Source organism: Watersipora subatra, chromosome 11 (genome assembly GCF_963576615.1).
Source record: "Watersipora subatra chromosome 11, tzWatSuba1.1, whole genome shotgun sequence".
In the NCBI taxonomy this organism is placed as follows: domain Eukaryota; kingdom Metazoa; phylum Bryozoa; class Gymnolaemata; order Cheilostomatida; family Watersiporidae; genus Watersipora; species Watersipora subatra.
In genome coordinates, this window is record NC_088718.1 from 43,128,919 (window position 1) to 43,142,062 (window position 13,144).

At 37.2% G+C, this 13,144-nt stretch overlaps 1 protein-coding gene across 3 annotated transcripts in view; it reads right to left on the reverse strand.

Moving 5' to 3' along the window:
• Window positions 1-670: 670 nt before the first annotated feature.
• Window positions 671-13,144, reverse strand: part of LOC137408322 (receptor-type tyrosine-protein phosphatase H-like) — a 51,833-nt gene continuing 39,359 nt past the window's right edge. For 2 of the 3 annotated variants that reach the window (XM_068094811.1, XM_068094810.1), the window contains 10 exons: window positions 12,948-13,115; window positions 10,812-10,989; window positions 10,351-10,441; window positions 9,934-10,010; window positions 6,269-6,398; window positions 5,938-6,068; window positions 5,341-5,498; window positions 3,603-3,738; window positions 3,172-3,286; window positions 671-1,400 (listed from right to left, as the gene is read on the reverse strand). In XM_068094811.1, the coding sequence (XP_067950912.1) occupies window positions 1,321-1,400; window positions 3,172-3,286; window positions 3,603-3,738; window positions 5,341-5,498; window positions 5,938-6,068; window positions 6,269-6,398; window positions 9,934-10,010; window positions 10,351-10,441; window positions 10,812-10,989; window positions 12,948-13,115 (1,264 nt within the window). In that variant the 3' untranslated portion in view covers window positions 671-1,320. Of the gene's footprint in view, window positions 1,401-3,171; window positions 3,287-3,602; window positions 3,739-4,784; window positions 4,937-5,340; window positions 5,499-5,937; window positions 6,069-6,268; window positions 6,399-9,933; window positions 10,011-10,350; window positions 10,442-10,811; window positions 10,990-12,947; window positions 13,116-13,144 lie in introns of all 3 variants that reach the window. The other variant, XM_068094812.1, reaches the window with a different exon arrangement.

Here is a 13,144-nt window from a genome sequence, read left to right on the forward strand (position 1 = left end):
TTAACATGAGGTGATCCTAACAGGAAAAGCTGAACAAAGTATCAGCAGCAAATGCATTTTCAATTACAACTTGATGCAATGCTATACAATTGGCAGCGTGAGTCAAGTTTTACTGGCTGCCTTACACCCAGAAAGTCTAACCTGCTAAAACTGTTCTACGACTAGTGACTACAACTCTTGACTTCCTTTTTATAAGTCCTCTCAATTCTAGCAGTAATGTTAACAATGTTGTTGCGGCGCATAGCTTAGCTTGAATGACATCATTATGTTTCTATGAGCCTCTTTTCTCAGACACGCACCAATTTGTGCAATCATACTTTTGAATACCTTAGTTCTGCACATCTCATTTTGTAAGAAACAGGCCACATCGCAAAACAAGACGCGATATAATAAAGCTGCGGAGTCTGGTTTTCCACCAATAGTGGAGTGTTCAGACCAAGTCTACAGTATTGGAATTAAACGTGGATTGTTGGAACCATGTCTGACAGTGTTATGACTAAATTTCTAGTGTTGGGACCGAATCTACAGTATTAGACTAAAGGTGGAGTGTTGGGACTACCATGAATCTACACAAGCGATGATACAAGACTATGTGACCTCACTCCGCTGTTAACACGTACGTACTTGTAAGTCTCAAAATGCTTTACACATGCTCAACAGGACCGACAACTAGATGAGAAATGATTTATTAAGAAAATACTAAACTATATGATTAAAAGGCACCATGTTGGTCCGCTATGATGAGTCGGTCCTAAAATCTTGATAGAGACAAACTTCACAACGATTAAGGCTCACAATCGAATACATAACCAGTTGATCAATATCAAAGAGCAGGGTGATTATTTATCCCTAATAAGAGTAAAATCCACGACTAGCCTACTACTAAAGGTGAAGGAATGATAGATAAGTGCCAATCAAACTGTCATTAGACAAAAATCTTGTATCACAAATGATGCACAGGCACACAGTCACCAAGCGTATTTTTGATATAAAATGTTTGAAAACGTATAGCATAAAACACAAAAACTAGGCAAAGATAGAATGATGCATAGCAACTTCATGAGCATACAAATTCTCGGTACAGAACTCATTGACGGTACAAAATAAGATATAGCAACCAGAAATACTTCGCAGACCTCACGAGGTTAGAAGTCTGAGCTCACGAGAAATATCAGACAGCCGTGAGTGCCAGCAGCATTAAAAGTGTGATAAGATAAAAATATTAAGATATTAAAATATTAGCAGTAGAAATGAAAGATAGACAATTCTGTTATAAGGAATAAGGGGAATCTTGGGTGACTTATCGCCACGGCAGTCCATCTATAATTCTGTGTTTTTCACAGCACCATCTTCGCCAGACTTGCCATGAACATCAATGAGGACCATCTCTGGATCCATCGCTGAAAGCAAAGCTACGTCAGTACCAGCGAGTAAAACCAACAACAGCTGTCTCTGAGCCAGTAGGGCACAAGAAAAACATGCCTCTTTTCACACTGTACGACGGCAAGCGTAACTCAGTTCCGACTGAACACAGATGATTTCTAGATAGAATGCAAATAATTGCAAAAGAACAAATAAAGGAACCGTTTGTCGAGTTAATTTTCAATAGAAAAACCATTGAAACACGCTCTATGATACGGCAATATTACTACTTGCTTGTTTACGTACATACCAACAGACAGACCAATCCCTGATATGCTGCCATGAAGCTGTCCGAACCCAAGTAATGTGATGCCGGAGAAATACTAACCAAAACTTACTATATTCATATAATGAGCTTACTACAAGCTTTTAATTTACACGAATTAGTTTAATTGTTTTAATCCATCACTGACACCTATGGGGAGGCAGCGTATGATAATTATGCTGACACCTATGGGGAGGCAGCATATGATAATTATGCTGACACCTATGGGGAGGCAGCGTATGATAATTAGCAGCAGTGAAATTTATAGATAAACCTTCAGTAAGACTTGATGAACTATCACTGATATTAAAATGAGTAAAGAAACTGGTATTAGAATAAGTGGCAAGAAAATGCAGAAGGCTTGTATATTTAAATACTGGCGAGAGACAGTGGAGCATCTATTACTTTAATAGTCTGCTGCTATGTGAGAGTGAGCGGGAAGTAATGAAGGTGGTTGGCAGGTGATTATTACCTACCGAAATTGCACTGTTGAAGTATCACTGCAGTATATATACAGAGTCTATTTACAGTGTATATACACAGAGCCTATCTACAGTGTATATACACAGAGTGTATCTACAGTATATACAAACAGTCTATCTACAGTGTATATACACAGAGCCTATCTAAAGTATCTACCTAAAGTACATATACACAGAGTCTATCTGCAATATATACACACAGAGTCTATCTACAGTATATACACACAAAGCTTATCTACAGTACATATATGTATATATATGTACATATATGTATATATATATATATATATACACAGAGCCTATCTACAGTGTATATACACAGAGACTATCTACAGTACATATACACAGAGTCTATCTACAGTATATATACACATAGACTATCTACAGGATATATACACATATACACAGAGACTATCTACAGCATATATACACAGAGTCTATCTACAGCATATATACACATAGTCTATCTACAGTATATATACACAGAGTCTATCTACAGTGTATATACACAGAGTCTATCTACAGTATATATACATAGTCTATCTACAATATATATACACACAGAGACTATCTACATAACATATATACAGAGCCTATCTAAAGTAGCTATCTACAGTGTATATACACAGAGACTATCTACAGTATATATATACACACAGAGTCTATCTACAGTACATATACACACAGAGTCTATCTACAGTATATATACACAGAGCCTATCTCCGGTATATATACGCAGAGTCTATCTACAGCACATATATACACAGATAATATCTACAGTATATATACACAGAGCATATCTACAGTACATATACACAGAGCCTATCTACAGTACATATACACCGCGCCTATCTACTGTATATATACAGTCTATCTACAGTATATATACACAGAGAATATCTACAGTATATATATACACAGAGAATATCTACAGTACATATACACAGAGCCTATCTCCAAAGTAAAGAACGTTATACTATTTCAATTAGCCTTACTACCAACCTTGTGTGTTCTGATATATCGGATCCTCCTCATGTGATGCTTTTGGTGTGTACCGAGAGGACATGCCAGTTAGGAGAGCCTCTTTGAGACAGTCGTGAATGTATATGTATTGATCCTGAAAATTATATCATTATTGTGTCTTAGTAGTTAGTATCACAACTGAATCATCAATTGTAGTATTGAAGGTGTAACTAGTACCCATATGGCAGTACTTTCAGTAACAGTGGTAACTTAAACTTTACAGTAGTAGCAGTACCTTTAGTTTCGTAGTACCTATAGTCCCAGTACTGTCAGTCTCAATCTTACTCAGTCTCCAGTCTTTCTAGTACCAATGCTACTCAGCCTGAGTAACACTTATCTCAGTGATAGTCAAACTATTATGTGGTAAAGTAATATCAATTGCAAAGAAACACTGGCTACAGCGCCCCTACCTCTGTTTGCACCATTCTGCACCTATAATTCCTCATCTCGAGCACCAAGTTAAATATGTCTATCTCATCGTGATCTTGTATGTGCTGTAACAGCCGGTCGACCGCTATGTAGGTGCCAGTACGACCCACGCCCGCACTACAACGTGACGCATTTATGTTACCAGTGGTGATGTATACCTAAACACATACCGGGCATGGTTCAATAGTAAACCATTCCTATTATACTAGGCGAAGTGATAGTCATAAATACTGGTAATCATTGAAAATGTACTAAGGATTGAAAATGTTCCCTTTTTATGGATAAACAAACAACTAAGGCTTGTTTGGAGAAGATGGCCTAAGGCAACCTTGTACCAAAATTTTAAGGCCTGAAGCATAATTAATGAAGAACAATGTAGGAGCACAACAGACAAATTATATTAAGAGAAGTTGCGTATTTTAATGAAAATGCGTCAAAAATAGCTTTTGATACATCAAGAGACTAATGTGTTCATCCATGGCCAATGTAAACAACAAATTTGATAAGAAAATGCAGAGCAATAATCATCTTAGCTGAAACTAAACAAATAACTACGCAGTAGCACAATATAATGCAAACAAAGCTTCATGCAGATCCACTTTAGCAATGCATGAGTCAGAGACCAACCATCTCCACTCCAAAGTACCCAGCAGAGCTTCAGGGTACCCAGCAAAGGCTCGAGGGTACTTAGCAGAGCTCGAGGGCACCAAACAGAGATCCAGGGTACCCAGCAGAGATCCAGGGTAACCAGCAGAGCTCGAGGGTGCCCAGCAGAGCTCAAGAGTACCCAACAGAATTCTAGGATACCCAGCAGAGCATAAAACTGCAAGCTGTTCTGTAACAAGGCAAGCAATAACGATTGCAATCCACACCCAACTCGTGCTTAGATATTGAAGCAGAAGGCCAGCTAATATTCAAGCATGCAGCGCAAAACAAATAGAAAAACCATCAATATTTTTGCCTACATGAATATGTACGCCACCCAAACTACAAGCTAATTAGTGAATAGATAGCACACAGGTTTTTTCAACGTAAAACTGAACAAGGAAAGCTGTTAATAAAAAAGTTCGCAACTCCCATAATGACTGATATTACTAAAAAACTGCAGCCAATCAGTAGCAAAGTTAGCTTGACATAGCCTGAGGCCGTGCTAGAAGAGATACCTGCAGTGTATGAGGAGAGGACCTTTAGCCTCAGGCCTCATGTGACTCCTCACAACTCTAACTAGGTTGAGCAGGCTTGAGGTATTGTCAGGGCATCCAAAGTCAGGCCAAAATGATACAAAAAACTGCTTGACCGAGCGCGTTAGGTCCCCCTGTAAATCAAGGGTGTGGCCATGCAGAGGTAAGCTTGCAGCAGACATGCAGTGAATAGGAAGATACAGATGACAGAGGCATATATCTCTACATCGCTATCAAAACCTATCAACTTGCCATATTAATGTTGAAATCTTGTATTTGTTGAGCTGATTGGCAGTTGAAAACGAGAAAATATTACAAATATACTAGCAAATTTTTTAAGCACACCACTAGCTTCTTCTGATAGTTTGGCTTTGACTGAAATAAATGACAGCGTAGACTATGCCAGTCAAAGTAATGACAACTGTAGGATATATGCCTGCGTCTTCCCTACAGTTCAGCCTCGACCCTTTACTTGAAGCCACGAGTTGTCGGCCAATCCCATGCAGAATTATCTAGTTAGCCGCAAGCAGATGTCTACCTGCAGTGCACCACTATCGGGCCACACCTGCCCGTCTCCTTAGTGAAGTGCATTCGAATGTCGGTGATGAATTTGAGGAGTGAATCGCAAGTCTCTGGGCAGCCAAAGTCGGGCCAGTGCGTAAAGTGAAACATAATACAAGGTCGCTTCCTAGTAGCCTGAACCATGCAGGAAATAAAAACAAATGAGAACAACTTGCACAAGGTATTTCATAGCCTGGAATAAAACATATATCTGGAAGGAGGGTAAAGAATGCTACACCTTGCTCAAACTTTTCAGATTTTGTAAGCAAAATAATTCTCTGCCGAAAACACAACCTCAACATCCTGAGATAGCTAAAGTCAGCTGAAGGCAGAATGAACTCATAACATCAGAAAGAGAATGCTGTTTGATGACAGCACAAATACCAAGATTTTTTATGCAAATCATGAACACTGAAACCACCAAATAAAAAATTGACACAGATGAAAATACAATTACAGTCGCAATAATTCATAAAATGATGATTCCGAAAAAAAACAAGATTTCATTTCTAATCATAGGATGATGACTCCAGAGTTGCAATACTCTTGTTACATGTATGGAAGGCCAACTAACCATTTGAATATCAAAGATCCGGATGGTGTACTCAGGCAAGATTGATTCTGATCTCTTCGTGACCACAAGATCTCCGTATATGGCTGCTTCTTCCATATTTTCAGGCCAATACGGCTCACACTTCCTCCTCCCTGTAATGCAAACGATCTCCATATTTTCGTACGAAAATAATCAAATCAAATCTATTAAATAATCAAATCTATTGGCTCCTTAGCTGACCTCATGACCTGTAGTTGACAATCATCTCTGTCATCATCATTGAATTTTCTCTCAGTTAGGAAAAGCTGAAAACTACCAGCTGAAAATTTCTATAGAGAGATAGATCTCTTACCTCTCTCAATGCATTGTGTAAGCATGACCACCATTGAGACATTCTGCTCCCAAATCATTCTCCAGAAGTGATCGATAGTACCGGGCAGGGGACCTTGAGTAGCTATGTATTCCCGTTTTGATGAGTAACCCTAAGGAAAACATTCAGCATGTGAGCATATACCTAGCACTGCTCATATTCCAAGGAAAAACGTGTTTAAAGATGCACGCAAACTACACGATGTTAGTGAAACTATTGAGAACAAACTAAAGGTCAACTGACAGCATTACATGTATCTATACAAAACTTACGATGATATTTCATTTTTTAGCAAAGATTTTTATGGTACAAAAATAAAAAACTGGTTTCGGAGAGACAAACACTTGCCATGCGAGTTCCAAGCTGAGACATAAGTCCATTCTGTGGCAAAACAGACTTATGATATACGAAGTCAAAACCGATGATTGAATGCATTCAAACCGTGAATGCGAGAGAGAAGCGGGTCTGTTGGCCACCATTCTGATAAATTATCTATATCTGGCCACAACGCCACATACATGTATTTTTGTTACCAAGCATAGCAGATAATTATAATGCAAGGTCAAAGCAGATTCTATAATACCGAAAAAATTTGCATCGTATTTATATATCCCGCATTAACCTTTGACCCATTGTTAAAGATTTCCATAAATCGGTTAGTGCATACATCTTGTGAGGTACACAAGCAAGAAATTCTTCATTTATTCAAACTGAAAACTTGATCTGAAAAAGATTTCATTAATGAAAGTCACCAATGAAAACGTATTAATGCATGTGTTGCTTTCATGAATAGGAAACTAGATGGACCATTTTTAGATAATCTAATTCGAAAAAGGTTTTACACAGATCATGAATTTTGCTGTCAAATTTCATAAACTGAAAAACTTACTAAAATCAACCTGCAAATCAAACACCAATCTGTAGTGTTATCTGCTACTCTGTTAATATAACTTGAAATTCCCTGTCATACAGCCCACGACCAAAGTGATATTGGAAAAAGAAAGGGTTGAGAAATGCAATATTAGCAGTCAAATGGCACTGCGTGCAATAGGATAACTGCAATGGTAGCTGTAATGTACTGGGTGTGGGTGTTATTATATACAACAAACAGCAATAATGAAAGGGAAAGATTATATGTTTATATCTCTCTCCCGCAATAGGAGAAATGCAATACTAGAAGTAAAATGCACTGATATTATTAGAATAACCAATATTATTAATATAGTAATACAGAAATAATAGAAAACCAATGCACAACTTTGCTTAATTTCAAAACGTCATAGCTAACAGTATCAAGAAGTTGTGATATTTATATGGATTTTTAGAAAATCTATTTAATAAAACTATTTAGAAAAAATAATAACAGAAACATATTGCCCAACATCGGTAACTATATACTTCGATCTTGTAAATTCGAATGCTTATTCTTATAATTACATCTTATAAAATCGAATAATTATTTTTATAATTAAATATTGTAATAATCTCATGAGAATCGTTAGAAAAAATATCGTCGTTTCCTTTACTTTCACTGCTTTGGACATCAGTTGGAATACCAAAGTACTCATAAGTATCCAAAATGACAGTTACTTTGAAATTGGCAAAAAAGAAACGATTACTTTTCAGTTCCTACTTCTACGTTAATTACAGAAACCTTCGGCAATTGGACAATGCTATAGACTGGTGAAATGTGTACGTTTTTTTCGTGAAATGCACACGACTTAATGGTTCTATTCTCTGTCGCTCGGCGTTTTGTTTGCCGGTCTCAATTTTGATAAAAATAAAGCTTCTCAAGCTTTAATAATGATTTTAGGCCAAATTAATCTGTCTATCTATGTATAATCTGATCAGATGGGTAAGGTTTAGGAAATTTTCTAAAAATAATAAAGACTTGGTAACATATTTAAATAGGTTTATATGTGTTTTGCATCGTTATTATACTTAAACGACTCCATTGAAAAATGGTTAAATTTGTTGATGAGATTTCGGTACAAGGGTTTGCGACGGCCGTTGATGAATAATTTTTGTGAGTTGTGTGCACATATGCATTTATCATAAATCTCCCAAACAATAGCTTCGCTCATGTTTGGTCGTGGAATAAAACAAAAAATTGTGCTGTTAGTTAACCTTTAAAACCTAACTTAAACAAACTTCTAGTGAATTTTATGAGAAAATACCAATATTTTTCTATCATTTGCGATTATTTTTTATGTGTAAAGTGATCTGGATGCCAGGAAATTTCAAGATTAAAATTGACAAAACTTGGCCTCATTTACAACACTCAAAAGAAAAACATGCAAGAAATGGCATCAATAGTTCCTATCGTTGCTATAGTTCATATCGACTATCGCTATAGTTCATATCGACTATCGCTATAGTTCATATCGACTATCGCTATAGTTCATATCGACTATCGCTATAGTTCATATCGACTATCGCTATAGTTCATATCGACTATCGCTATAGTTCATATCGACTATCGCTATAGTTCATATCGACTACCGCTATAGTTCATATCGACTATCGCTATAGTTCATATCGACTATCGCTATAGTTCATATCGACTATCGCTATAGTTCATATCGACTATCGCAAAAGTTCATATCGACTATCGCTATAGTTCATATCGACTATCGCTATAGTTCATATCGACTATCGCTATAGTTCATATCGACTATCGCTATAGTTCATATCGACTATCGCTATAGTTCATATCGACTATCGCTATAGTTCATATCGACTATCGCTATAGTTCATATCGACTACCGCTATAGTTCATATCGACTATCGCTATAGTTCATATCGACTATCGCTATAGTTCATATCGACTATCGCTATAGTTCATATCGACTATTGCGTTCAAGTTGCAGCGTTATGAGTTTTTATTTCGTGGGTCTTTTTGCAACTTTAGACGCCAATAATCACACCTTTTCCTTTAATCTGAGCAATAAACCGCGATCAAGTTTTGTTGATTCTGATCTTGAAATGTCCCAGCGGTCAGATCACCTCAAACATCACAAATGATAGAGAATACAGATACTTTCTGATAAAATCAACTAATACTCGTAAAATGACATCAATAGTTACTATGGTTGCTATAGTTGATATCAGCTAATGCGTTCAAGTTGCAGTATTACATATCTTTATGCTGCCGGTCTCTTTGAAACTATAAATGTCAAGATCCCAGTCTATAACAATGATGACATTGATTGATCTGAGCGTTTTAACCGCGATCAAGTTTTGTCGATTTTAATCTTGAAACATTCTGGCAGTCAGAACACCTCAAACATCAAAAACAATCGCAAATGATAGAAAATACAGATACTTCCTAATAAAATCAACTAAAATATTTGCAAGTTCATGTTTAAGGCAGCATAAAGAACGTAGAATAAACAAAGTGTCAATAGCGGGTATTGACGGAAGAAAATGATTATCAAGACTATATATCGATCCATTTCATTTGAAGCCCTACTGTTACAATAATTAGAATGATTAACACAAAGTTTAGTTCATCAAAATATAGTAATTACTGACAATACACTCTATAAAAAGAATACAATGTATGTAATATATACAAATTAAGTGATGATTGTACACACTGCGACAATGCAGACAATCCGAATACATTAGAATATTCGAAAACCTACAGGCATGTAGTTGGCATTGATATAGTCTGAACCCTCCTCTTCGTCCGCAGGTAGAAGTTTTACTCTGGAGTGATCAACTAAAAGAAATTCATACCTTTTTGACAAAGGAGAATGTGAACATTGTGCATCACATAACGTACAACAGTATGATCTCACATTTATCAAATTCCTTTAAGAGACTTCCAATAAAGTCTATAGGCACAGAGCCAGTTAAACTTAGAGGTTGTCACACTAGTTCTCAAACAAGAAGACAAATTCCCCAATAACATAGTCACGTACAATAAAACCTTCACACAGGAACATTCTGCTACATGAAAGGTGGAGGACTGAAAGAATCCCCCACAATGACCCGAAAGTTCAAAGCTGTTCGCATAACCATTAGGCTAGACAACGAATAAATGAATGAAGCTGGCTTACATGGTAGAATGTCAACCCATCTGTTTTTTGAGGTGTTGGAACCCAAGACAGCTGCGTTATGAGTATGCTTGGCTGACATATCTCGTAATTTCTATAAATAATAAAAATATTAAAGTTAATCTTATGAATTAGAAACATTTAAAGCAAAACTTGACAAGTCACATGGTCAAGTTTCTGCTTGAATGAATTGTGAGTAGTCGCCTCTCGGTGTATAAGAGATGGATTGTCTCCTGTGGGAAAATGTACAGTAAGAGCAGATAACTCCAAGATCAAATTGGTAGCTAACTGAAAAATTACAAAATATGTTTTGAATTTCAATAGGCTTTCTATGCATAGTGATTGAACATGAATGAACCGTCAAACTAAAAATGAGGAAAGATTTGCGCCATGTCGGTATTCGATGATGGGGGCGCATGATATTTACCTGGCATCTTCTAGGATTCACAGGCTTTGTCGCTCACCTGATACTCTTGAGAAAACCTGAAGTCTTGGTCCCGATGCATCTCATCTGTATGAGCTATGAAATCTTGCTGGTCAACCGCTTGAGGTGGAGGCATGACAGGTTCCAGTTGTACACCTGATTGCCCTCTGGGTGGAGTCTCATCCCCTGATGGCAACTTTTCACCTTTTCCAGCGAAGCTACCAACGATGCATTAATTGGTCAAGTCATTGCTGAAGAGAAAGTATTATCAGTTGGCTAATAAATATTTCTTTGTGCTTATAAACTTTAGGGTCCTTGCCGACTAATGAAACCAGGAACTTGGGATCCTTTTGTACTGTATTGCAGCTCTATAAGCTAAGATTTTTACAAAAACAAGCATAGAATGGCTACACGAGTAAGCCTCTGACAAAGTTTTAGTAACCTCTATGAAGCTAAAAGCAGGAGAAACATGAGCTACAAAAAAGAGATAAAAATCTTCTGGGGATTATTTGGCTCAGATCAATATAACAACCAGAATGGCTACTAAACTATTTCTGTGACTGCCATAGATTAGTATCTTGCCAATAAAAGGTAGACAATGCTTTGAAGTTGACCAATCGGAACACAGAGAGCATCAGAGAGGCAGAGGAGTGTGATAAGGCATGCACTGATCAAGAAAATAGCATCAGGTAAGAGACTTGATCAGATTCTTGCTGTCATGTATTGATAATTAGTAGGAATTGATTTTAAATTTCACTTCGGCTTAAAATCAGGGTCATGCTTTATTACTGCTACCGATATATTAAAATGACGCAACAGGCAGCGCTATGAAAGCAGAACCTTTTTCTTTAATACAGTTTTGCAGATAGAAAACTAAAATTATTGGTTTCCTGGACCGGTAAAGAACAGCTCTCGCCCAATGTGACCTTATATCATGGTGGAACACCAGCTAGAACACCAGATACAGGTTTTGGTTTGACTCGTTTTGAAGGCAAATTTAGTGCACGAGAGTCCTGATAAATGCTCCTTTTTAGCAATACTAACTTGAATTTAGAAAAGGAAACTCTGACAACAGATATTGCCATTTGACCAATCCGCCATTACCTTATGAAACTGCCACACCATGATAGATATTATTCGATATACTTCCTGTTTTAATCTAGATCGCCAGTAGAGCATAACTCCTGAATATCAATGAAAACTGTTTAATCTTGGAAGACAATGCAACTTGCACAGACCACCAACGTGCTGTCCCAGCAATAACTGCTCAGACTCCTTTCAAAACACATGCGTCTAGACACGAGGCGATAACTAAGGATTATTTATCATGTGAGCAAATAACTCCCATTTTCAAATGCAAAATGTACTGTCAGCGAGTGAGAAGCAAGCCAACTGCAATAGAGAAAAACTAAATATCGTAGCAATAAAACTGGCTCAAAATCATCAACAATTCATGATCAAGCATTTTCTCATAACCATGCAGTTGATATGTAAGAGATGAATAGCCAAGGATTTTGGTTGGGTAGAGAAGGGTGTGCAATAGAGGGCTCTTCACCTCGTCTCGTTAAGATTTATAACTTCTTTTTTCGCAGGTCTAAAGCTAAGAACTCTAATGGTGTTAGAAGCCGTGCCTGTGTTGGCTTTCCTGAAACTTCCAACAAAATAAAGAGTCGAGTTACCAGAGGCTGCATTTTTACCAATGAATAATTTTAGCATTAGAGCTTGGCATCACAAAAACGTTCGTGAAGACTGTACCAGAGTTAATAACCTAATTCTAAAGAGTGATGCTGGTATGCTTGATCTAACACTGCTAGTAAAGTTCTGGCAACCTACAATCACATAACTAGAGCTGTAACCATCTAATCATAACTTAGTTACTAGTTTCACCCTGAGGCTATCACTGTCATCTGGAAAGGCCTTATCTTAGAATAACTAGAGAGCTCTAAAGTTTCCGTTTCCAACTTGGTAAAATTTTTAAAAAATATTAAGTTTCCCAAATAACTCACAAAAACAATAAACAACAAATACAACACGTAGTAAACCAGGTCCGTTACATTGAGAGACAGAGTATGCCTGTCTAGAGCTTGCCAGTTTTGAGAAAAAGTACAAAAAATGAATGAAAACAAGTTTTTTTGGCTGATACCAACCATGACAGCCGCCAGTCGTAACAACTTACATGATACCTTTTCTCTTGAGCACAAAGAGCACGGCAGCAATGATGAGCAGACAGGCAAGAACAGCAAGAATGATACCAACAATCATAGGTACATCCGGCTCGGTCGTGGCCTCGACAAGACATTCGGAATCGTTAAACCCTCCTGCAGTCCATCCTCTCATGAGCACACTGCAATATACATGTAACAATAGCGCTAT